The sequence below is a fragment of the Heterocephalus glaber genome, unplaced genomic scaffold (genome assembly GCF_053883595.1).
Source record: "Heterocephalus glaber isolate CG9 unplaced genomic scaffold, H.glaber_assembly_v1.0 deba00001673, whole genome shotgun sequence".
Taxonomy (NCBI): Eukaryota; Metazoa; Chordata; class Mammalia; order Rodentia; family Bathyergidae; genus Heterocephalus; species Heterocephalus glaber.
In genome coordinates this window covers 9,033,601-9,059,280 of record NW_028258410.1, presented here as the reverse complement: position 1 = coordinate 9,059,280, position 25,680 = coordinate 9,033,601, and the positions used below count along the sequence as shown (strand labels likewise).

The 25,680-nt window shown below is 55.0% G+C and overlaps 1 protein-coding gene and 1 long non-coding RNA gene across 2 annotated transcripts in view; one reads left to right on the top strand and one right to left on the bottom strand.

The window, feature by feature from the left end:
- Cdh4 (cadherin 4) overlaps nucleotides 1-25,680 on the top strand; it is a 526,919-nt gene that overhangs the window by 445,431 nt on the left and 55,808 nt on the right. Inside the window, exons 5-6 of the mRNA XM_004840986.3 lie at nucleotides 3,138-3,293; nucleotides 10,924-11,068. Of these exons, the coding sequence (XP_004841043.1) occupies nucleotides 3,138-3,293; nucleotides 10,924-11,068 (301 nt within the window). The remainder of the gene's footprint in view (nucleotides 1-3,137; nucleotides 3,294-10,923; nucleotides 11,069-25,680) is intronic.
- On the bottom strand, nucleotides 14,128-22,499 carry LOC147822156 (uncharacterized). The gene is made up of 2 exons (XR_015446093.1): nucleotides 22,218-22,499; nucleotides 14,128-20,400 (listed from the first exon to the last, which is right to left on the bottom strand). It is a non-coding gene; the product is annotated as an uncharacterized LOC147822156 (long non-coding RNA).

The window sequence follows — 25,680 nt, the reverse complement described above, 5'->3', positions numbered from 1 at the left end:
TAGTTTCAAGTTGGGGGTTGTGATACCCCCAGCCATGTCTCTGTTGCCTAGAATTGTTTTTGCTATGCTAGGTCTCTTCTGGTTCCAAATGAATTTTTGGATTGTTTTCTCCAGTTCTGTGAAGTATATTGTTGGAATTTCAGTGGGCATTGCATTAAATCTATATAGTAGTTTTGGAAGTATGGCCGTTTTCACTACATTGGTTCTTCCTACCCAGGAACAAGGGATGTCTTTCCATTTTCTTATATCCTCCTCGATCTCCTTTTTCAGGGTGCTGTAGTTTTCAGTGTAGAGGTCTTTTGCTTCCTTTGTTAGATTGATTCCTAGATATTTCATTTTTGGGGATGCTATTGTAAAAGGAATTGTTTCCCTAATTTCTCTCTCAGTGAGTCTGCTATTTGTGTATAAGAAGGCTATTGCTTTTTAAGTGTTGACCTTATATCCAGCTACTCTACTGAATCTGTCAATTAGGTCTAGAAATCTTTTGGCCCAGTTTTTTGGATCTTCTATGTAAAGTACCATATCGTCAGCAAATAATGACAGTTTAACTTCTTCCTTTCCTATCTTTATTCCTTTTATTTCTTTCTCTTTTCTAATTGCTGTGGCTAATGTTTCCAGAACTATATTGAACAGAAGTGGTGATAGTGGGCATCCTTGTCTTCTTCCTGATTTTAGCGTGAAAGTTTTCAGTTTTTGACCATTTAGCATGATGTTGGCTGTTGGTTTTTCATAAATAGCCTTAATCAGGTTGAGATAAAGACCTTCTATTCCAATTTTCTGTAGCGTTTTTATCATGAATGGGTGTTGGATTTTGTCAAATGCCTTTTCACCTGAAGGTATTTTCTTGAGGATCCCCACCCCTGTGTAGTTCTTTGGGCAGGGGGGGGTACCAGGGATCGAACTCGGGTCCTTGCACTTGCATAGCAGGCAACAAAACCACTGAGCTAAATCCCTGGCCCCTCCCCCATGTAGTTCTTCAATCTTTCAGGTACCTGTTGTCCTGTTCTCAGAGTCATCATAGCTGTGTCCATCTTACTGATCACCTCCCCCTGATGTTGAGCACTTCCTTCCCCCTCCTGCTGTAATTCTGTTTGAAAGATGAACAGATTTGAGCTCATGCGTTTGCTGTGGAGCAATCTCGGGCATTGGTATATAATAGTCTCATTGTTATGTCACTGAGCATAATAAGTATTTTTAAATAGCCTCTAAAATCAGTTTTGATTCCTATTTGACCCAGTGATTACTTCAGAACATTTTTTTAATTTCTAAAGATCCTTTAAAAATGTTTTATCATTAGATTTTAATTTTAATGTTCCATAAAAGGTCTTGGTCAGTTTTGCTTTGTGGAATACTTTAGAGATTTTCACTGTGGCCCACTGTATTAGTCAGCTTTCCATTGCTGGGGAAAAAAGAACCCTGACGTACCCAACTTAAAGGAGGACAGGGCTTATTTTGGCTCATGGTTTCAGAAGATCCAGTCCATGGTCCACTGGCTTAAAGGCAGAAAGAACATCACAGTAGAAGACACAGCTGAAGAAAGCTGCTCAGCTTACGGCCATCAGGAAGCAGTGAGGAAAGGACCCAGACACACCCAGAAGTATGTTACTAATCTCCTAGGTGTCTCTCTAGGCAGTCAAATTGACAATCAAGATTAACCATCACATCCACTTTATTGTAAAATGCTGTCATGGTCCTATGAGCCTAGATATTTTTTTTAAGTCAGATTTTCTAAAGATGTTATCAAAATTGAATGCAAATCTGTAGAATCCACCTTACCATTTGTTTCCTTCTGTTCTCTGTGGCCTCCCTCCACTTTCCTGAGGGAGCCCACACCCTGAGAAGAGCATGCTGTCCCTCCAAGGGCTGGTGACTGTGTTTCCATCAATGTCCCTTTCTTGTCACGAGACATTTTGCTGCAACTAGTGAAAGACATGCATTATATTTTTAATTCTACTATTATCCTTTGGTTTCCCAAAGACTTCTGTTTAGCTAATGACCTGGTCAAAAATAAAATGACCCTCATTGAATAGGAATATCCAGTTTAAATGATGTAAAGATCATGTGGTAAAATTCCTTTTTGTTGTAAAATAGTAGTTAAAGAATTCAGTTTACACAGACCTTTGTATTTAATATGTCTCCCTCTTTGTATAAAATTTCTGATGGGTCTGATCAGAGCCCTGGGCATAAGCTTAAACCTTGATGAAACATTACCAGGATCAAAAATTGCAAAATGATTAGGCTCTTCAAGGTATTTTCTGATATGATTAAGATTGAAAAGAGCCATAAAACATAAAAAGCTGTGTTCAAATAAATAAATAAATAAAATGGCCCCACCCCAGATAAAATGCAGACTCTGCCTGTCTGTACTCTGTCCGTTGCTTCCCCAGTTCTGGGTCTGAGCTAACTTACTTTGGATTTGAAGCCAGATACCCATCTTTAAAGTGTTTCTCAACACTACACAGCCTCTCTCGGAGAAATATTGTGATGTTTGCATGTAGCTCCATAATCATGTTGACCCTGACTTTCAGTGTTGAATTCCTGTGTCTAAGTACTGGTCTCTGTCAGCCTGTGTCAAGCCCCAGTGTCTCCATCAGCCTGTGTCTCATCTCACCCCCCAGGGCCTCTGTCAAGGAGGGAAGGCGGTGGGCTGGGTTCACCCTCTTTGTGCATGCACAGACCTCTGTGCCTTCATACTGGGGTGAGCACCTGGCTGATGACTTGGACCCCCAGAATTCGTGGGGGTCATTGTTCTCTTGCCTTCTGTTCTGCCTCACTTTGACAGCAGAGCATTAGGAGTATTTGCACTGCCTTGGCCACTCTGAAGCACCACTCCATCCTGTTCAGCTGTGTCTCGGATCTCCACCGGGCGTCCCATGCTCCCTACATAGACACTAAACTTGAAATGTAGTACCTTGCACCTTTTGGTGACCCGGTGGGCAACTGGACCTGTCTCTGGTGGCACTTGGCAAACCCCTGACCATTGATTGCCCTTCTGGTTCCCAGGGTGGATGGATTAGCCGTGGTCCCCAGTGCACCTCAAAAATAGACACTATCGAGACACTCAGGGGGAGGGCTGGGCATGTTGGCCTCACCCTGCAGCAGGCTGACTTCTCACTTCTCTCCTCCCTTCCTCTCAGATCCGTTCCGACAAAGACAATGACATCCCCATCCGGTACAGCATCACAGGCGTGGGCGCGGACCAGCCGCCCATGGAGGTCTTCAGCATCGACTCCATGTCTGGGCGCATGTACGTCACACGGCCCATGGACCGGGAAGAGCGAGCCTCTTACCATGTGAGTATCTCGCTGGAGGGCAGTGGGAGCGGGAATGGGCGATGTGGACCGAGGCGAGGCACACTCCTGGTTGGCACAGGCCCTGAGCCTCAGGAGATGACCCAGGCCCAGCCTCGCTCAGAACTGCCCATCTGGCTGGTTAAAGTGCCATGGCTGGCCCCCACTGTACTTCCAGCTCCTGCCCAGGAGAGGCAATGGTCTGTCAGGCCTCCACCCATGAGGTCTCCTGCTTCTTCAGTCTTAGCCGGGCAGCAGGGATCCTGTTCGCTTTCACACCCTTCTCTCCTGCTCAGCCCCGAGGTCATTCCCACCCAGCCCTGACGTGCATTGGTCCTGCCCAGCCTGACCCTCTCGGGTGTGAGCCCTGGGCAAGGCTCTCAGCCTCTCCCACCCCAGGTCTCTCCTGCCATGTGAGATGCAAGATGCAAGGGCAGTAGCTGCCCCACCCCCACCCCGGGGTGCTCTGAGGATGGGTTGGGCTGATGCAACGGTGAGGGCGCCATGTCTGTCTGTGGTTAAAGTTATGATGTTGACCTCTAGCTCCTCCTACTTTGGGAACAAAGATGGAATTCGCAGCTTCTGCGCAGTGCTGCCACAGTAATTGCTCTGACTTCACTTGCTTCAGCCCATGGCACTGCCTGTAGCCTGACCTGCTGCCTCTCATGTCTACTTGTCATTCGTTTGGAATTTCCTGTCCATCGCTCACCAGAAGGAGGCTCTGTGTTCACAGGCCATCGTCAGGGTGGCCCACACTGTGCCCCCAAAGACAGAGCCTGGGCCTGGAGTTGCTCACTGTTTGCAGAAGGCAAGGAGCTGATGGGAGGAAGTTGATGTTGTCACAGCTTCGTGGCCACCCCAGCTGACCTCTGCACCATCAGAAGCAGGATGCTTGACTAAACAGACCCTGGGGAGCCCACCTCAGGCTAGTTAGTGCCTTCAGAGCCACAAAGATTTCCTCCCGCAGACTAGCTGCCCAAGCCCCAAGCGGCTGCAGTTTCTAGTTCACACAGACTAGGAGCTGGTGCGTACCCTGTGGCATCTGCCAGTGGGCAAAGATGCAGGTCTGACATGAGTCAGGCTCATGGCACCTGGCATCTGCTCTCCTGTTCACTGGGCTTAGACATCCTCCTTCATGGCAACTTCCGAGGAGACCTTGCCCAAACTTCTAGATTCCTCCTCCTTACATCACTTATCCATTTATATATACATATGTACACATCTGCCCACCCACCATCCACCTACCCACCTGTGCATCCATCTTCGCCTCTCCATTCACCCACCATCTGTTCACATACCCATCTGCCTGTCCGCATATTTACCCACCCACCCTCCCTCGCCTCCTTCCATTCAGGGTTCACATTTTGAGCACTTACAATGCACCAGGCCCTGCATTAGGTGCTCAGCAGGTAGAGATGGGTGGAGTCCATGTGGTCCCAGCACTGGGTTAAGAAGGCCTCAAACCCCTCCGGGCAAGACTGGTTCCCACTTCTCCAGCAGCAGTGACAGGATGCCTCAGCCTGCCCCCAGGGGCACGATGGAGCATCTCCTCGACTCTGTGTCTCCCACAGTGGAGGCCAGGGGCAGGGAGAGGAGGTGGAGGAGCAGATTGTCTTGTTAGCTGGGTGGAGAGAGAGGTTTCCCTCAGGAGCCTAAGCAAAGTCCTCAGGCCTCCTTGTCAGGATTGTCAAGTTGTTTTAGGTCAAAGCAGAGGCATGAAGACCCGCCCGACAGGCTTGGCTCTGTGAAGTCCGGGTCACCCTGGCAACACAGGGGTGCACTTCCCCTTGTCCCGCTCTTGCCCCACGCTCATACGGACCTGCCCGACTCTGGGCCACGCTGACCCTTCCTCTCCTCCTCCTCCCTCCCGCATGCACCGTCTCCTCCAGAAAGTATTCCTGGGGGGCTCGGGGCCTGGGCCCCGCAGTGCTCACCTGTCACCCAGACGTGTTAACTGCTGACGGAAGGGGTGAGAGAAGGAAGTGAGGGGCGAAACAGACAAGCCCCTGCGCCAGCACCCCCGGCCCCTGCTGGCCCCACTTGGGCCTCTCCTCTCCTGCCGACTCCCTCCCTGGTTGAGGTCAGCTCCGGAGCCTGGTCCTTCATCCCAGCACTTTGCCTCTACCCGGCCACATGAGGAGGCCACTTGCTGATTAAATTCACCTCTCCAAGATCAGACAGATTCGTTTTTATTATTGTGGTCTCTGGAAGGAAGCTCCTCAGCTGTGGGGTCCTCGCTTTCGGCTCCTCTGCTCCCAAAGGCCTTGGCTTGGGGCCCAAGATCTCAGTGCTCTGACTGCCCGCTGGAGGGGGTTGCTCCACTCAGCCAGCTGCCTCTGGGCGGCTTCAGAATGACTTCTCTCTCTTCTGGGAGGGCGCAGCTCTTGGCAGGGCCTCCAGCAAGCAGGTGACTGGCTACAGCCTGGATCTTCTCTCTGTTTCTTCTACATCTTCAAGAACCTGACTGAAAGAATGCTGGCTTCATGGACATAAGGCTGGGGGCCGGGAACTTAGCTCAGTGATTTAGCTCAGGGGATTTAGCTCAGTGGTTCCGATGCCTACCTTGAAAGTGCAAGGTCCCGAGTTCCATCCCGGTACCAAAAATAAAAAAATAAACATGAGGCTGGGCTCAGAACCTCAAGCGTAGTGGGACCTGCTCTGGCCAAGCCCCGGCCTCGCTCCATATATCCCCGGAACATACAGAACTCCAGGTCCTGGTGCAAAACATACAAGAGCTTCCAAAGAATGCAATCCAGACCTTCAAATGAAGTCCCACGCTGGGCCCTTCTGAGCAGAGCCCGGGGAACTTGCCAGCCTCAGGCCAGGGTGCTCTGGAGCCGCCTGGGGCCCCTCCTATGCCCCCTCATCCTCCACCAAGCATGAACTCCTGACACAAAAGACCCCACTGTCCTCCCAGAGAAGTATGTGTGGCTGGCCGCGGCGGAGGGGGATGAGTCGCAAGTCTCCCCTGGCCCCAGGTCCTTGCTGCCCACCCCGCCCTGTGCTCCTCAGCTGCTCTGCTCCAGGCCTTGGCCACCCTGAATCACCGCCAGCCTCTGTCTCCTCCAAGAGCCCTCTGTGCCCCACCCCGCTTCCCTCAGGCCTGGGAGGGGCTTCCAGGTCAGCTGGAGAGATCTGACCACCCTGGCTGGGGCCCACGATCATTCCTGAGGTCTCAGCCCGCACCAGCTGCCATGGCCTGTCCACAGAACCGGGGCGGCAGTAGCAGGGCACGGTGCTCCACTGCCGTGCTGCACCAGATGTCTTCTTGACGTGGCTGCAAGCTGCATTCAGCACCCCATCTACAAGGGGAGCAGTTATCCCAACCCAGCACCCTGTGGCTGAGAAAGACGCGTGGAGGTAAGGAGGGATGAAGACAGAGCGGGGAGTTCTGCTCATTCGTGAAAGCCTCCATGTGCTTCTGTCATCTTTTTTTAGCAGAGTCAGGGCCCAGGCACCTTCCGGTCAGAGAAGCAGTGTCTGCGTGTGGGGAGCAGATGCTTCTCACGGGCGGCTCTGTGCAGGCGCTGCAACCTGGATAAGCAGCACCGTCGGAGTTCTGCTGCCTCCTGAATCACAGTCGTCCCTGAGGACCTGCACCTGGTGAAACCTCCTCCTCTCCATGTGTTTGATTCTAATTCCTTGTAGAAACCTTGAGCACAGAGCCAGCCCGGCTGCTTCACCCTCATCTCTGGAGCAGTCCCTGCCTCAGCTACCTGCAGACAGTTACTCAGGTGGCGCTGGCGGCATGGCTGGGACAGGGACCTCAGGGCTCCCCTGGGAAGCCTGAGGAACAGTCTGGAGCAGACCATGCAGATCCACCTGCAGCTGGTGGTCCAGACCGTGCAAGGCAGAGGCCAGGATGGCCCTAGAGGGGCAAATGTCACCTACCCCAAACCCTCCTCTCACTCTCAGGCAAAATCTACAACGCACTCAGTGCCAAGATGGCGCCAGGCAGAGGGACCCACCTCCTCTGCCCCAGTTCGCTTTGCAAGCTTGCCTCCATTTTTCTGTTGATGTGGCTGATTGATCTCCAAAGCCCCCTCAGCACCAGATGCTGCCCAGGAAAGCCGCTCACTGTCTCTGAAGCCAGATGGTCCTGAGACAAGCATCTGGGAAAACTGTGGCCACAGGCTGCCAGCATTCCTGGGGATTTGGGACCTGCCCTGGCCCAGAGAGGAGGCTGAGGTTCCCCCAGGCTCTGGCCCTCACTCTAGCTGCCTGCAGACTCTGAAATCCCCACCCGCCCTGGAGGAAGCAGAGAGCTGGGGAGAGGATGAGGCCTTGTGTTCCCTTCATCCCCAAACCCAGCTGTGCTTCCCCCAAGATGGGAACTCCGGCGGTCACAGTGCTCCTGCTGGACTCCAGTGATCCTTCTCAGGATTTCCACCTTAGAGGACCCCCATGGGGTCTTTGGGAGCAGGAAGGAGGGGTGTGTTCGTCCTCTACGCGCGAAACACTCAGGGGCCTCAGACACCGGCCCCCATTAGCTGGCTGTGTGTGGGTCAGAAGCCAGGTGGACTTGGCTAGTGTCTGTACTTAGGCCAAAGTCAAGTCCTGGCAGCCTGGGCACTCGTCTCAAGGAAAATCAGCTTCCAGGCTCCTTCAGGCTGTGGAGACTCTGGTTCTTGGGGGTCAGAGCTGAGGGCCCCATTTCTTTGTTGGCATTCAGCCAGCACTGCTCCTGCCTCCAAAGGGCACCTGCCCTCCTTGGCACATCCACCCACACTTGCCCCTGCTGTGGGGTGTGGCTGCCAGCACGAGAAGCGTCTGCCTTCTCAGTCCATGTGGGGCAGACCAGGCCTGCCCAGGTGGGCACTCCGCGTTAGGGCCAACTGTCCCAAGCAGTACGACCTCGTCCCAGGTGGGGGCTCTGGCTGCGGGCCCCTCTGGGGCCACCTGGAAGTCTCTACCTTCCCAGAGCCTTGGGACCCCATCCCATTTTCTGCCCAGCTGCTTTGGCTGGTGTGGGAGCAAGACCAGAGCCCAGCCTGAGGTCTCCTGAGGGTCTGTGGACATGTCACCTTGGGAAATCCGTAAGTAGACAATCAACCGATTGTTTTGCAAGACGACACTCTGAAAGATTCTTTCAAGGATACAGTAAGGAAGACACACAGAATGAACCCCTCCACACTTGGGCAAGTTCCCTAATCTAGGAAGGCCTTGGTTTCCCCGTCTGCAAAGCGGGAATCAAGGCAGTGCCAGTCTCTGAGTCCTGTGGGAACAGAGTCGGGTTAAGGCCCGTGGCTGTGTCAGGGCATGCCCAGCCCTGAACCCTTGCACGGCGGGTCCTGGCTGCTGGCCTCCCTGGTGAGGAACATCTCTCAGGATGTCCCCACAGGACAACTGGCAAGGCCCATGTGGACTACTGGGGGGCACTGTGGCCCCGGGGGAAACGCTCACGCCCAAGTAAGAAATGAAGAAGACTGGGCAACCCAAGGTGAGAGAATTGGATTCCACACATGAAGCGAGGGCAGCAGTCAGCAGGCACTCACATTCCTCCCATGCTTACTCCCACCCCCATGCAAGGCCGAGCTCACGTTTACTACCAGCATCTCCCAGGATAAGGATAGAAAAAAAGGCCTATTCATAGAATCGAAGGAAATCCACCTCTCCACTGATACTCAAATATGCAAGCTGTAGACAGCTGGATGATTCTTCTGTTAACATTCGTATCCCCGTCCGCCAAGGCAACGCCAGGCTAGTGTAAGCCCCAGTGGGTGAGCCCAGCCTGCTAGACAATGGAGGAGAAGGGTCTGCTTGGAGATCTCCAACAGACGCCGTCAAATGTAATGAAAATTCTAGGGACAGGAGGGAAGGGAGCTGGCCAACCAGCCAGGGAGCCAGGGAGCCAGGGAGCCAAGGGGCGGGGCTGCGGCTGCAGCTGTGCGTACTCGTTATCTGCCCGGGCGCTCCCGTGGCTAAAGACAGTGCCCAAACTAGGGTGCAGCTGGAGTTAGGAGATAATGACTTTCATCCTCGCTCAGAATTACTGTCTCAAAGGCTCCCGACCTTTGGCTCCGCACATTACTGTGTGGCTGCACCCGGCAAGATGAAGGATTTCCAGGCTGCACAGGCAAGATGAAGGATTTCCAGGCTGCACAGGAAGCCCTCTCCAGCTGGCCAAGGCTCTGACCGTCTAGGACGGGAACCTGTGGGTGACACGGGTGGGTGGCTGAGAACAGCCACGCAGTGTCTCGAGATTTTAAACACAATCCTTAAAGCTGGTGGGGCGCATGCACACCGGTGTCCCCAGGAACCAGTCCTGATTTGTCCAGACAACAGTGCGCTCATCTTGTCGGTGAAGCCAGGCTCCAGATTCCCCTTAAACACACAGTTCAAGGGCGAAATTCCCTTCAGCACTGTCAGAAAACGCACCCAACACAGGTGCCTGTGTAGACACGGCTGGCTCGCGTGCCCCGTTGGCAGTCGTGGAATCACTTCCCCCTCATCCCAGGTCCGCGGAGCCTCCAGGGCCCCGCTCTTCCTGGGCACCATTGCTGGTACTGCCTTGCAGGCTCACAGTGCCACATTTAAGAGGGGCGTGCAAAATTAAAAAAGTGATGTGCTTCCAGCAGAGAAGTGTGAACTAAGGACACCATGGTGTCACCATCGTGGCTTTGGTGCAGGGAGCTGGGGCCCCCAGTTTTGGTTTCTCCCTAAAAGCCCAGGTCCTCGAGGACCACACCCCCTCCCCTCTCCTGCCTGTGGAGCTGAGCCACTTGTGTCCTTATCCCTGTCCTGCCCTCGAGGTCTCAACCCAATGTCCCTCCTCCAACAGGCCTCCCCCCCGCCCCCGAGCCCTCCCCACCTGGGGCTGCTGTCATCACACCCACGGAGATCAGTTCCTTCCTGTCTCAGAGTCCATCTCCCTGCTGGTGAGAAGTGCCAGGGGCAGTCACCTCTTTATTACACAATGATCTAAGATGTGGTCTAGCACCTGGCAGTTTAGGTCTTTGATAGGCATTTATTGAATTTAATTAATTCAAAAATTAAGTCTCACCAGCCTCTCTGGAACCTTCCAGCCCGTGTTCAGGGGTCTTCCCTTTCTACTCCAAAGTTCTCGGAGCCCCCACTCCTGGCAGGGGCAGGCAGGCCTTCCCAGCCCTCTGACCATCCACTGCCCCACTGTACCAGGACAGCAGAGAGGCCTGAACCCGCAGCATCGCTCACAGTGGATGCTCAGATGAGCCCGGCTCCCAGTGCAAGCTCAGGCCTCTGCACCCCCCAAGTGTCTCCTCTCCGGGTCCCCTGCCATCCCAGGGTCAGTGTCTCAGGAGCAGCCATTAAGGCCTTGGTGCCGCTGGGCACAGATGGCCTCTCTGAAGCCCCTGAGAGTGGGGTGACTCATCTAAAGGTGGCACCTCCCCTGCCCAGGCACTTGAGAACGTCTGAGCAGACCCAGGAGGTCCTGAGCAGCCTCGGCCAGTGGGCACTCAGAGAACAGAGAACTGAAGCTAAGAGCAGTTCCCAGATGTGGCCAGAGCCCCGCTGACCAGACTGCCTCTGCAGTCCCCAGGGCCCAGCGGCTGCTATCTGTGCCCAGTACTGCGGGTCCCCAGGCAACTGCCCTCAGCAGGGCAAGGCTCCCCGAGGGCAGCTTCCAGGGCTGACGTGTTCTGTTGCCCCCTAGCTTCGAGCCCACGCTGTGGACATGAACGGCAACAAGGTGGAGAACCCCATTGACCTGTACATCTACGTCATCGACATGAACGACAACCGCCCTGAGTTCATCAACCAGGTCTACAATGGCTCTGTGGACGAGGGCTCCAAGCCAGGTGAGCACAGTGCTCAAGACTCATGGGCATGGGTGTGGGCATGCCGGGACCACACAGGTGCTGCCGGGCGAGGGCAGGCAGGGGCCAGTCATCCACACGCCTGCTCTCATGGACCTCAGGATCCCAGTGCAGACAAGAGGTGCGGTAGCCCCAGTGAATTGCAGTGACCTGAGCCCTGAGAGTTGTGGGGACATGGTTGGCCAAGGAAGGCCCCTGGGGGAGGTGACGTGTAGTCTGGGCACTGGTATGTGAGGAGGAGCAGCACAGAGAGGGGCTGGGTCCTGGGGTTGCTGCAAGTGAGCCTGGGAGATGAAGGAGCACATACAGAAGACCTGGGGCAGGAGGCCAGACAGAGACAAAGCACTGCCATTTGGGTTTCATGGGCTACACTTTGGATCTGGTCCCAAGCACAATAGGAAATGAGGCCAGAATCCCCTAGGCCCAAGAGCTGAGCCGTGCACAAAGGCCTCTGTGCTCCTCGAAGATGACCCAAGAACCCGCTCCCCCAACACAGACTTCTGTGTGGCACAAATTGTGACAACCGCTTCATTGTGTGCTGGGGCCCTTCCTAAGCATATTGTGTCTTGTGTCTCTGCATCCTGTAACCGCCAGGAAGCAGGCGTCCCTCGTCCCCCTTAGCAGTTCGGACTCAAGGCCAAGGGCATGGCCAGCTGTGAGCAGGGTCAGAACCCTGTGCTTGTGGCCTGTGGCCCCGCAGCAGCACCTGGAACTTGGAGGTGCAGTCTCTGCCAACCCCAGACCTGCTGGTTCACCCTGCAGTGAACCCGGAGACCCCAAGTGAGTCTTTGTAAGAGCTCCCCACTGTGCAGCCTCCTGCGTCCCAGAAGGGGTCCCCCTTGAGGTTGGGAGCAGGTGAGGCCCCCCGCTGCAGCTGCCCAAGAGCACCAGATAGCAGTAAATATGAAGCTCAGCCATTCAGTGAAACATGCTCACACCTACGTAAGTGCCAGGAAACTCTGGAGACACTTATGTTTGAAAGGTGTTCTTTTTGGTACTGGGGATGGAGCTCAGGACCTTGTGCTTTCAAGGCAGGCGCTGGAACCACTGAGCTAAATCCCGGCCTGAAAGGTATTCTTTGTTGGTCTGAACTTCAAGTGTAACTGCAGGTCCTGTTTGGTTTTGGGTTTTTTTGTTTGTTTGATTGACTGTGTGTGTGTGTGTGTGTGTGTGTGTGTGTGTGTGTGTGTGTGTGTGTGTGTTTTCTTTCGTTTTGTGGTACTGGGAATTTGATCAAGGGCCTTCACACTGGAGCTGCATGCCCAGCCTTTTTATTTTTTTAAGCTTTGAGACAAGGTCTCACTAAGTCACTATTGCCCATGCTGGGCTGAAACTTTTGATCCTCCTTTCAGCCTCCCAGAGTGCTGGAATTACAGGGGTGCACCACCACACATGGCTAGGTCCTATATTTCAGTGGGCAGCCCCACCCTGGCCCTCACTCAGAGCCGAGGGCAGGCCATCCTGCATGGGGAGCCACTCTCGTCAGGGCCCGGGAGGGTCGGCCCATCCAGCTCGGCAGACCTGCAAACATTTATCATCCTGGCTGAGGCTGTCATGGCTCCTTCTCAGGGGGCTGCTGCTTCAAGGAGGCGAATTGTGTTTTCCATTGACTGTCTTTCACAATGGTGAGGCCTGGGCCAGCCCTGTGTCGCCCAGGGAAAGGGATGTGACACTGCTTTGCAGAAACTCGGGCAGCTGTCCGGCCATCCCTAGAGGGCAGGGCAGGCCGTGGGTGGGCAAATTAGCTACAAGCTGCCCTGGTGGAGGGGCTGGGAGCGGGTGTGGGCCCAGCTGGGGTGCATTCCTGCGAGCAGAGGCAGGCAAGCCTCTCCCAGACCAGGGACCTATTTAAAGGCACTGGGATTCTTCTGGCCTTTCCATCCCAAATCAGATTTCCCACATCTTATTTTAAAACAAATCAATAATGAAAGTCTTTCCAAATGTGTAGCTGGCTTTGCTCATTAGGGTAACAAGAGCCGCAAATTGCCGAGTCTCTGCTCAGAAATCCCCATAAGCCTTTAAGCCTGAGGTCCGGGCGGGTGGTGGGCGCGTGTTTGCTCTCTGGCCCAGCCTGCGCGGGTGGGAGCCACGGTGAATCCCAAACCCTGTTCTAGCCCTGCTTCCCTCCCCCTCCCTCCCAAGCTTTTCGGGGACTGGGACCAGGTGTTCGTTCCATGTGGACTTCCAGAACCCTGGGAACCCCAAGGCTGCCCCTGGTCTGGGAGCCAGATCTCTGTGCACAGTCCAGGAAGGAGCTGGAGGAGGCACCTGGAAACCAGCTCCTCCTCTCCTTCGGCCAGGTGAGGGGCAGCGTCTGCCGAAGTGCGACGTGTGTGCCCAGCAGCACCGTCCCCAGGACCTGGAATTCCTCTGTGCAGTCTCCGCTCTCCCATCAGGAAATTACAGTAATGGCAGGGTTTTACCCAGGCCTTTGTGGGATAAGGAAACACTACCGCCAGAAATTAGTCATTATTCTCTGGAATGATGGGCTAATGAAAGGTTTCAGATGTTCGCTCTAATGGGAAACAAATGCGGAACATTAAATATTGACTAAGCCAGGGAACTTTCGAGGTTGGGGTTCATGTGGGGACACCAGTGAGCAGCTGGGGCCTGGAGTCCCCACTTCCGCCCCCGGCCTCAGGCTCCCCTCAGTGTGGTGACGCCCTCTGGGGCACCACTGACTGCTCAGCCCCTCAGGCACCCCACGCCTCTGGCAGAGCAGAGCAGGGCTCTTGGTGGCTCGGGGTCTAACCTCAGACCCCTTCCTCGCCTGCTCCCGGGCCCGTAGGAAAAGGCCTCGCTTCCTCTCGCGTGCAGGCTAGGGAGTTCCTGGGTCTGGAATTTCCCAGCTGTTGCTTGCTGCTTTCCCGACCCCGAGCCCCTTGGTGACAGTCGTTCTCAGGAAAGTGCTCCTTCGGCCACACTGGCCGTGGCATCGGCAGTCACATTCCTGAGCAGTGGGACAGAGCCCAGGAGGGCACTCTCTTACCCCAGTCCCAGGCAGGTTCCTTGGGTCACTCTTGGCCCTGTGCTGCCCCAGCCCTCCCTTGCTCCCACACACCCGGCACTCTGCACACACACACACACACACATACACACACATGCATGCGCACGCTGGGGACGTCCTCCATCCCTGGGCATTCCCTGCTGCCCCAGCCAGAGGGCCACTGAGATACAGTCACTGCCTAGCAAAATGTGCCTACCTAGGCCTTCCTCCCCTGGCCCCAAAACTGAACCTCAGCCTCCTGAGCCCTGCAGGACAGGGCCCAGCCCTCAGTCTTGCTCGGCAATTGATCTGTAATACAGATGTCGTTTCCAGTGTGGGGATATTATGAATAAAACTGCTAAGGACATTCACTTATGTAGAGGGTTTTGTGTGAACATGTGGCTTCATTTCTCAGGCATAAAGGCCCATGAATGCAGGTCCTGCCCATCCAGTGTGTTAGTCAGCTTTTCATAGCTGTGACAAAATACCTGAGCTTGTCAACTTTTAAGGAGGAAAGGTTTGGTTTGACTCCTGCTCTGAGCTCATGGTCAATTTGCTTGGAGGCGTGGTAAGGCAGCAAGAGCAGTTGGTGAGGAAGCACCAAGAAGTGGAGAGGGGAAGTGGCCAGGGTCCCACCCTCCCTCCGGGACATGCCCCCAACTACCCCCTAGGTGCCCCACCTGTTGGGAGCCAAGCCTTGGCGTACAGGCCTTTGGGGGGCATCCAGACCCAACCCTGGCATATGGCGAGCCAGAGTGCAGCATTGTAAGGAACTTCCGTGCCGCAGCTCCCCCCCCCGCCCCCGGCGGGGAGTGAGCCCGTGCCTCTGCATCTGAGCTGTCCCTGTCCTGTCCTGCGTCAGCCGCTCAGAGGCAGGTGGCGCCCTCTTACTGCGGTTCGAAAGTACGTTTCCCTAAGGGCGAATGACGGGGCCAGACGTCTCTGCCGGGTCTCCTGCTGCCTGTGTCCTCTCCCGCGGACCTGCTCGTGTCTGTAGTCCTCTTCCTAACAAGATTGTTTTGGACATAGTTGGAGAGTTCTGCACACATGCTAGATGATCGTGATCAGTCTTTCTCGGGTGTGAGTGCCGATGTTTCTCCCTTCCCGGAGCTTCTCTCCGCCCCTCCTCCCAGGCCTTCTACAAGCTGAACCCCGACCTGGCAGGGTCTCCTCCTGTGGGTGGAGCTTTGGGTCAGTTCCTCATCAGGCCCTGGGTCCTGGAGACGCTCTCCCAGGCCTTTCTCTAGTTTGGTGATTTTGCACTTTATACTCTGTCCATGGTTCATTCTGAGCTGATTCTGTGTAAACGTCTAGTTTACGTCCAGTTTTTTGTTTGTTTTCACATTTTTGCCTGTTGCTCCATCCTCCATTGTGTGGAGCTGTCCTTCCTCCTCCAACTGTTTTCAGACCTTTGTCAAAAACCACGTGGGCTGATTTGCATCTGTCCCCAGGTCTCTGCGCGCTCCGTGGTCTCTGTATCTGTCCTCCTGCCAACGCCACGCCACCACGCTGTCTCAGTGACTGTCGGAGGGGTGGTCGGGCAGGGTCACATCTGCGTGGGCCTCCCGGGGTGGAAGGTGCTGGAGCCTCACCGCGCCCAGGTCTGCACTATACGGCACTGCACAATGGTGGCGTGGCCAGACAACCTACTCTCCTCTGCCTGTTAAACCTCAGCAAAACGGGAATAATCATAAGCTCACCCGATGGAACCAAGGCTTAGGTGGGGCCATCTGCCTGGGGCCCCCAACACTTGGTGCTAATTACTATTAACCGGTAGTAACTTACTAGAATTGCTATAAATTCATACTCAGAACATGAGCTCATTTCCCTGACTCTGCTGGTTACTTTTGCAAAACTGAACTTCTTTTAATAAACGTAAGATCCAGGCCAGGTGTGGTGGTACAGGCCTGTAATACTGGTACCCAGGAGGCTGAGGCAGGAGGACCATGAGTTCCAGCCCATCCTGGGCTACATAGGGAGGCATTGTCTACACACACACACACACAAACGAAGACTTGGTTAAAAGTCAGCCATCCTCTTTCTGTTGTGCCCCAGAGGCCTCAGAAGCCAGCGCAGGTGCGCACTTGCCCTGTGTCACCTGCTGGTCTGCCGGGCAGGCTCTGCCTCCCTGAGGACACTGGAGCTGCACCTCTGGTGTGGGTTTTTCTGGATTCCTACAGATTCCCAATCGGCCAAGCCCGTGTACAGGCGGTATTCCAGGCTGGGGTGGGCCAGCAGACCCGTTCCCAGACCTACCCTGAGAGGCCGGTGGGCCAGGTCTTTTATTAAGGACCTGCTGGCTGCTGGGAGTGTCTGGGACGGGGCTAGTAGGCCTCATGGGGGCCCAGCTGGCCTGCCCAGCCTTCGGAACACTGCACAGCATGCCCACCACAACAGTTCTGGGTTCCGAGGCTGCGCTCGGGCACCAGCTGGTCCTGGCATGGCCCTGGGTACCCTGTGCCCAGCATGCCGAGGGCAGTTGCCTGCAGGACAGCAGGAGGCTGGAGGGAACAATAGACCACGGCCACAGGCGTCTGACCCAGAGGGCCTGGTGGAAGCCTGTGGTGCCAGCCATAGTCAAAGCCGCCCCCACCCCACCCTGGGCCGCTGCCCTGCTCTCCCCAGAGTGCCAATCCCCGAGCTGCTCCTCCAGAGCAGCGCCTCCTGCTGGACCCTGAGTTGGTCTCAGTGAGGCCCGAGGAGACTTAGCTTGGAGGGGAGGGGAGCGGTGCTGACCAGAGCGGACGCCCTCTCTCCGCAGGCTGGTCTGCCTGCAGCTCAGCACACACAAACCCGGGCCATGTCTTACCAAAGCTGCTTTGAGAACAGCAAAGGACAGAGTGAAAATGGCTGCTGCTGCACCCCAGCCTGCAGCTCAGGTCCCTGCCGCAGCCCAGCCTGGGCCTCCTGAGCACCAGAACTTGGCGGAATGGGGGCTCAGCCACCGAGAGGGACTACACCTGAGGATGGATCCAGCAGGAGACTCCTCGGGGATGAGGACTGGCTGACCCTGAGACCATGGCAGTCCTCAGAAATGCAGCCTCTCTAGGGGCTGAGGATTTAGCTCATTGGTTCCGCCGCCTGCCTTGAAAGTCCAAGGACCCAAGTTCAATCCCCAGTACCAAAAAAAAAAGAAATGCAGCCTCTAGGGTTCACAGCCACCGCTCTGCAGGCGCTGTTCCCAGGCCTCCATAGGATGCACCCCGAGTGCTGCACAGCCTACTTGACTTCTCCCTTCAGAGGGTACCGGGAGGAGAAATCCAAGGAGCTCACCTTGCAGGTGAGGAAGGAGGAACCCACAGGCTGTGCTAGGAAATGGAACAGAGCACACACCCCGGGCAAAGCAGAGAACCAGCAACCCAGGCCATCAGGAATGAGAAGCCTCCCGTGCCCCTGGGCCTTTGCATATGCTGTGCCCGAAGCCTGGGTGTCCTCCCCATCCTCATGAGGCTGTGTCCTTGTCTTCCCTGGGGCCACGTTCACTCCTGCAAAGACATCTTCCTGCCTTGTGGCCAAGCCAGCCTCTCCACATCCCTGGCATTCTTGGCTGACCCTCAGTGACTCATTTAGCCAGTTTGCTGTGGTCTTCACCTCTGCCACTGCAGGGCAGACCCTCCCTGCCGGTTTCCTTTCACTCCCGAGTTCCTGAGAAGAGGTGGGCTTCGGGGAAGACCCAGCACACTACCTTTTCATTTCTGTCCCTCCAGGCCTCAGAGGTCAGGGCCGCAGCCAGAGTCTTGGGTAAGCAGACACCCCTTCCCTGGCCCCAGCTGTGCCCTACGTCTCCCTCCTGCCCCTTATACCCTGGCCCAGGCAGTCCAGGGCGGACTCTGTGTTTCTCTAATACCAAGAAAAGATGCCTCCAAATTGACTTTTTTAGCGAGGTTCTGATTGCAATTGACTGAGCTCCTAACCCTTGTAGTGGCAGAGACCCACGTTATACATTTTGAAATTAATGTCATTTTAAAATATTAAATAGCAGAGAAATCTGCATGCTGCAAATGAAGTCAAAGAAACTTCATCTATACAAGGCAGAGTTTTTGCTTAAATAGATTATTCTATTAGTGGGCCCCGTGTATTTATTTATTTTATTTCTGTGACGGTGGAAGTCCCCCTGAGATTAATGCCACGGACTAACACACAGATGGCACCAGATACTTGAAAGTCATCTGAATATTAAGAATTTAAATCTTTAGCCTCAGTGATTTGAGCAGAAAGCCAATTATGAGGCTGAATTAGTTTTCAAATTAAACTGCAATTTAAGGCTTGTGAAATTAATCCTTTAAGGCGTGTGGCAGCATTGTACATGAATTCCAAGGAAGAGCCGAGCTGGGAGTTCTGTTTCCCCCCTACCTGACCGCACAATTAATAAAGAGATGTCCTGCATCTCCAGGTGAGAGGCGGGCCAAGCCTCCCCCGGGACCAGGAAGGAAAGATCGTCCCCATTCACTGCTCCGTTTGTTAGGAGAAATCCAGGTCTTACCGGAGGGGAGGGCACTGAGGAGGCCTCCAGAGAAACCCTGGAAAGATGACTTCTGCTAGTTCTCCACTCAGAGCCCCAGGTCAGCACGGATGCTGCATGTGGACACTCCGAAGTGGGGCTCAGCAAGGGCCACTGGCCACATGTTCGTGCCCATGGCCCCTCTACTGCAGTTTTCAAACACTGAGGAATGTGGAGCCTGGGAGTTGACAGTGGGTGTGGTCTCGGATCCGGCCTGTGATAGTCGAGGGGACCAGCAGGGGACACTGGACACCAGGGACCACCCTGTCTAACACTCGGGACCAGGAAGACAGGGCCAGGCATGCGGCCCTGCAGCACTGACCACCGGGCCCAGAGCCCCACCCATTCCTTGCAGACCCCAAAGGACACAGCACCTTCAGGCCCAGCTCCCAGAAAACTAACGGGGCTCCAAGGGGCAAAGTAAAGGTGAAGACCAGAGTGCCCAAGGGTGCAGCCAGGATTCGGGCCAGGACCACAGGCTCCCACTCGCACCCCAAGCCCAGCCCAGCCTCTGAAGTCACCCAAGGCCTTGGAGACTGTGATCGGGAAGCTCAACATCCTCCTGTGCTTCGACAGTGGGGGCGCCCCAGGCACCGCCCACCTCAGCCCCAGCCTAATCTGCGCAGTTGGTGCAGCCATGTCCCCCCAAAGCTCATGGCCATCGGGAACCTCAGAATGTGACCTTACTTTAAAATGAGGTCTCTGCAGACAGAATTAATCAAGATGAAACCAGCAGGGTAAGCCCGACGTCCTCACAAGAAGAGGAAAGGACACACAGAGATGCCAGGCAAGAACAAAGGTAGAGGCCAAGGACGGCTTGGGGCCAGGGCCACTCCCAGCAGCTGAAGGAGCCAGAGCCTCTACAGGGAGCGCTGCCCGCCCACCCACCGGTGCTCCGATGTGGGCCGGTGGTACCCAGGCTGAGAGAATAAACACTGTTGTTTGTGGCACTTGGCTGCCCCAGCTCCAGAGACAAGTAGAGCCCTGTTTTGGGAAAACTCTGGGCTTCCCACAGTTCCTTGTCCCCTGGAACCTCCCAAACAACAGCCGAGCCCAAGTCTGCCAGACATCCATCCGAGCATTCCCAGATGCGCTTTGTGCCTCTCCCCAAGGCACGGGTGACAGGCTCCAGAGTCCCCAAGTGCTGCTTCCCAGCCCAGCCAGGCCACCCAGGCCACCTGCCAACCCTGGAGGATGGGGAGGGGACCAGGTGGAGCCGCTGTGGCCACAACCCAAGAGCTGGAGTCCAGGAGCAGCAGCACTGGGCTTCCCCATCCCTGCCTTGTGGCTTTTACCAGGACATGCTGGGCTCCATGAAGAAACCACACATCAAGAGAAGAGGGCACGCGATGCAGGGCGGTGCCAGCATCCAGAGATGTCTGAGTGACACTGGCGGACCACTGCCTCTCCCTGGGGATTGGCACGGCTCTGGCTGGGAATGGAGACCTCTTGCGCCCCCACCTCCCCCTGCCCTAGCCCCTTGGCATGCCAGGGAGCCTGATCTGTACAGCCTGCCTGCTTCACGGGCTCCATGTGTCCTTCTCAGCACTGGGTCGCCAGTGAAGGTAAACAACTGTGATGGCAGCCTGGGTCCCGAGAGGGACCAGGTGTCTGGAGGAAATGTGTCTCGCTCCTGAGCGTCCTCGGGTCACTGGTGATGGCTGTAATTCAGGAAGCAGCCTCAGAGTACATGCCAAGACTGCACATCTGTCTGTCGGGGGCCCGGGTCCTGCGCAGCAGTAAATCCTTTCACTTCCCTGCTGGGAGCAATCCATCCAGCCTGTCCCACGCTCTGCAACCTGGAGGTCGTTCAGAACTCAGCATGCTCTGCCAGGAGGGCAAGAGGACAGTCGTGGTGAACAGGCTGCCCGGGCAGGCATGCTGCATCACCACCATCCTGGGGTCTGGCTGTGGGCCGTCACTCCAGCAACCCTGGGACCCTGGATCTCGACCACAGAGCCATTGCTTCTGGGCCTCCACGTGCGCTTCTAGGGTACTTCCACCTGACTAGGGCGGTATGGTGCAGGCCAGCCCTGTTTCCAAAGCCCTGTGGAAGGTGCTATCTGAACCCACTTTCCCTATTTATGAAGTGGACTCCTTCCCTAACACTAGGGACAGATCTGAATTTTGGATCGTGAGACACGCTGATAACTCATGGTCCTGGGTTTAAGGTGGCACATGTCCAGCCCCTGTCCAGGAGGAGGACCTCTCTGTCCCTTGTTCCTACCGCCTGTGCAGCTGTGTTCGGCTGCCAAGTCTCTGTCAGTCTCTGCCGGCCACTCATAGGCTGGCAGATGGAGACCTCCTGATCTGAATGGCCCTGGGCACTTCTGTGTCCTCGAGGCGAGCACATTGCCCGCTTGGCCTCTCTGGTCCCCACGACTGACTGCCCCATCACCCTTCCTCACAGCCCCCAGCCCCAGGGGGGCTGACAGGCTGAGCGTTCTCAGAGCTGGCCGGGGCGGGCAGGACCAGGGCAGGCCAGCAGTGTCACTCGAGGGAGAGCTCAGCCTGCATCCCTCCTTGGGGAAAGCACTGGAGATCGGGAGACAGCGGGGCAGTGGCTGCAGCCGAGTCAGGCCCAGCTCACTTCAGATCCACACCCACCTTGGGCGTCCAGCCCGTAAGCCACAACCACCCAACCCAGGGCCCTCCTTCCCCAAAGCAGGGTCAGCCCTTCTCTCCCTCCGTCCCTCAGCAAAGATGGAAAACTCCGAGGCCCACACCCCTCCAGCCTCTGTCCTGTCCCCTGGGTGGCAAGGTTCCGGTAGAGTAGCATCTAGGCTTGCCATGTCCCCTGGAACTGCCCTGTTCTCCTTGAACCCACTGCCAGAACAGCCCTGACGAGTGCTCTTAACCAACCCCTGACCTTTGACCCTTGACCCCTCCATCTCCTCTGGGGTTTCAAGGAGGCTGCTGTCCACCCCTCTTGCCTGCCAGGACCCCTTGCTGTGCTGTTGGATCCTCTGCCCAGTGGAAGCTCAGAGCCCAGTGCCAGTCAGCCTCCCAGCCTCGCCAGCACACAGGGCCCCAGCTTCACCCAGGCTCCCCGACCCCCCGCCTTGAGCAGGTGACCTCATGGCCCTGCCCTGGCCAGCCCTCCCCTGCACCCTCTCCCCACCTCTGCCTCCACAGCCTTGCCTGGTGCCCCCAGCAAGCCCTGCCCCCTCGCTGTGCCCAGGGGAAGGCCACGGGCTGGCTCAGCAAGTGTGGGGAGGCTGCCACCTGGCCAGCACGGAGCCGGCAGAGCCAGGGTGCCTGGCCACGGCCACCCCATGGCGAGGAAGTCGTCCACCGCCCCCTGGGCCACAGATGCAGAGGAGGTGGGAGAGTCCAGTTTGGCATGTGCACAGCCGGGCACAGGGAAGGGCCCACCCAGCGCTCTGGGAGGCAGGGGCAGGAGGGTCACAAGTTTGAGCCCAGCCTGGGCAGCTTAGTGACTTAGGGAGACCCTACTCAAATTTAAAAAATAAAAATGGGCTGGACATGCAGATCACCGTGGAGGCCCTGGATTCAATCCCCAGTTGTATCTGTCCGTGCTCACTAGAGAAACAGATGTAATGCAAAAATATACAAATATATGAGAATTTACAGGGGGAATGGGATAAAATTAAACTGACAAAGAATTTACAAAATTGGCTTACAGTGGCTCCTGCAGAGTCAGGTGAGGAAGAGAGCAGAGGGTCGGGCCGAAGGCCTGGAGCTCACTGCAGTGTCCCACCAAGCCCGTTACAGGAGGCTGAAGGGGCTGCAGTGGGCACCAGGAGACGCATCCAAGGCGAAGGCGAAGACCGCAGCGCCTCCGAAGGAGCGGAATCAGCCTTCCTTCTTGGTTTCCCTTCTACACCATTGGAGGAAATAAGCCGCCCTAGCGTGGGGCTTCTGTCTTCAGTGAGTTCCCTCAGCCACACCCAGAACCATGCTGATCCAACAGAGTCGGGCGTGTCTCACTCAAGTTGAGGCAATCAGTTAATTATCACCCTAGTACAGCACTGGCACACAAGGAGCTGGAGAGAGACAGAGCCAAGGGCGGGAGAGGAGGGTCCAAGCTGCCTCTCAAGTGCAGAAAGTAAACTGAGGCTCAGGGTACACTTCTTAATGGGCAGAGCCTGTCCTCAGGCCGGCAGATGTCCCCAGTGCCAACTGGGCAGATGGCACAAGGACCAGTGGGGTCTGGACTATGCCCACCCCATCCCTCAAGGCAGCATCCCAGCTCCCCCTTGCTCACTTCCTCCCCTTGCCTCTTTTAGGAAGGAAACTGAAATTTCGGAGCCCTTGCTCTGTTCCAGGCCTGGGAAGACTCCCATTCCCTGGCAGGTCATTTCCATGGCAACCCATCCTAGGCTGGCTCCTCCTGTTGGCTGGGAGCACTCAGCCCTGGGCAGGGTCACCTGACTGAAAGCTGGCCCTGAGCAGACAGCGCCAGGTTTCCAGTTTTTGGTTTGTCTTGCTTTGTTTTGTTTTGTTTCTTTGGGGAAACCAAATTGTGATTTAGAAAAAAAAAACAACACTTCTGTTTTTCATCAGTAACCTTACTATAATACCTCTCTCTGTCTCTGTCTCTACCTCTCTCTCTGTCTCTCTCTGTCTCTCTGTCTCTGTCTCTCTGTGTATGTCTCTATGTCTCTCTCTCTGCCACATTTTATTTTCTGATGCCCATGTGACCTTTGGAAGAAAATTTAGGAGAAACAGAAATTCACAAAGAAAATCAAACTTTCATGTCACATCACAGCCCTCTGAGGTTGTTGATTTCATTGTCATTTATCTTTCTGGCCTTTATTCTTTGCATAAATGCATTTTTATTTTAAAGATTGGATTCATACTGAATACAGTTCAGAAACCTGATTACTTTCCATTTCACTGTATACCCTGAAAAGCTCAAGTGTCGTAGATCTTTTTCCACAACAACTTAATGCTCTAAAGTATTCCATCATAGGAATACCCAAGTTGATTTAATCAGCACCCTGGTATTTGACATCTAAAAGAATTTACTTATTGACTATCCTGATTCTTTATCTGCCCCACTAGACATGAGCATCACAGCTCGGGGATTTTTTTTTCAGTTCAGCTTTCTATTTTAAGATAACTGTAGATTCACACACAGAACAGAAGACGAAGTGCACGTCCCTCTACCCAGCTTCCTCCAGCAGCACCGTGGAAACACGCACAGACCAGCGTGACAGCAGGCCATGGCAGCTTACCAGGCACCTCCCAGGGCAAGAGTCAGCCCCCAGCTCTGCGGGCAGAGGAGGGGCACGCCAGGGTGTGGAGGAGAACCTGCTGAGGCTGGTCCTGAGAAGGAAGAGACAGGGAGTAGGGAGCAGTCTGCTGGCACCTGGGTCCTGGCCTTCTTAGCCGGTTGTCACAGCAGCTACTGCTTTGCTTCCCGGACTATTCCTGGACACATGGCCTCACTTCCTAGTGTGACTCAGAGACAGCAAGCTGATTTCCCAGCAGGTTCCCAGCCTGATTTCCCAGGCTGGTTGGTGTAGATAAGGGGCTACTGGTTGCTAAGTTGATAATCGGGCGGGTAGCATAGATAATGGGTTGGTTTCTTAGGCTGGTTTGTGTGGGTAGCGGGTCATTTTCTGGGGCTTGGTTCCTGGACGTGCAACCTTCTGGCTCGCGGGCCTGCACTGAGTGAAGAGGCTTTCTGTGTGGTGGCCCAGGAGAGGGAACTGTGTCAGCACTGTGTCCTCCCCATCCCACCGCCACCTGCATGGTCTGTGCTCCAGCACTGTGCAGCCATGAAAACTGTCACCAAAAATCACATTGTAAAAGTAAGCTAATGATCTCATGGGACCACATTACTAGCTGCTGAGTGCTGCATGCAGCCTGCGGGGGCAGGTTGGACACGTCTGGCTCTAGAAGAGGACTGACTGGCCCCCAGGCTGGTTAGGGTCCCTAGTAGGCTGTGTCCTGGGTGGGTTAGTATAGGTCAGGAGTTGGTTTTCTGGGCTGGTTACTATAGGCAGTAGGCTGTTTCCTGGGCTCCTTGGTCCCGGTTGTAGGTTTTAGTTTTCCCTCTCTGTAGGGTCTCATCTTTGCCCGAGCTCATACTCAGTCTCTTCATATCATGTGGCAAATCTTGGGACAGTCAGGATGCTGACCCCAATTCGCTAAGGACAGAGCACTTCTGTCCTCACTCGTCCTTGTGATCACTCTCAGTGGCTGTGCTGCCCACCCCCGGAGATTTGTCCACCCTTCTGCTCCTCAATAGTCCAAGTCCCTGAAACAAGCTTGGCCACAGCAGATGTCCACAGCATTCGTTGAGACCCCTCTTTGTCAAAGAACTAAGCAGCTCAGACAGCCTGCAGCTTGCATGTCTGTGATTCTTCCCTAGGATAAATTCCTAGAGCTGGATTTGGGGAATGAACAGAAATTAAAGGAACTTGGGTGTCCAGTGAAACTGCCTCCTGAGTTGCAGACCCTCTGCTATCCTGGGCTATGAGTTGCTGTTCTAAAATGGTCTCTGTTCTTTTGGCATGTACAAGTGTCTTCATTTTATTTATCTCATTGGTGATAAAGTTGATAAAAAGGAGGAGAAGGAGCAAAGATCTGATCTACAGGAAAGAGAAAATTTGAGCCTTTTGGCCCAAAGGCTGCAGCCCCACCTGTCCAGGCAGGTGCATGGGGCGGGGCATGTTCACACACCTCTACTTCCCCCTGTGGCATTTTCCAGTGAGCATTGCCAGTTACTGTATGCATGCTTGGCTTCGGCAACCGGGAGAGAATGATGAAAAGTGTATCATTTGGTTTTAAAAAGCAGATGCCTGTGCTGGGGATTTAGCTCAGTGTTTCCTCGCCTGCCTCACAAGTCCAAGGACCTGGGTTCGATCCCTGGTACCAAAGAAGAAAAAAAAGCAGATTCCTGGGGTTAATGAAAAAAAAGAAAAGGAAAAAAGGAGATGTTCAGATTATGTTTTTGTTTGGTTTGGTTTGATACCAGGGATTGAACTCAGGACCATGCGCTTGCAAGGCAGGCGGCATAGATTATGTTTTTATAATTAGCCAGGGGCTTGTGAGCAGTTTTCATTGCCAGTAAATGGGACCTTGAGCTACCCCAAGCCACCCCGACTGTACCGCTCCCCTCCGGGCTGGCACAGC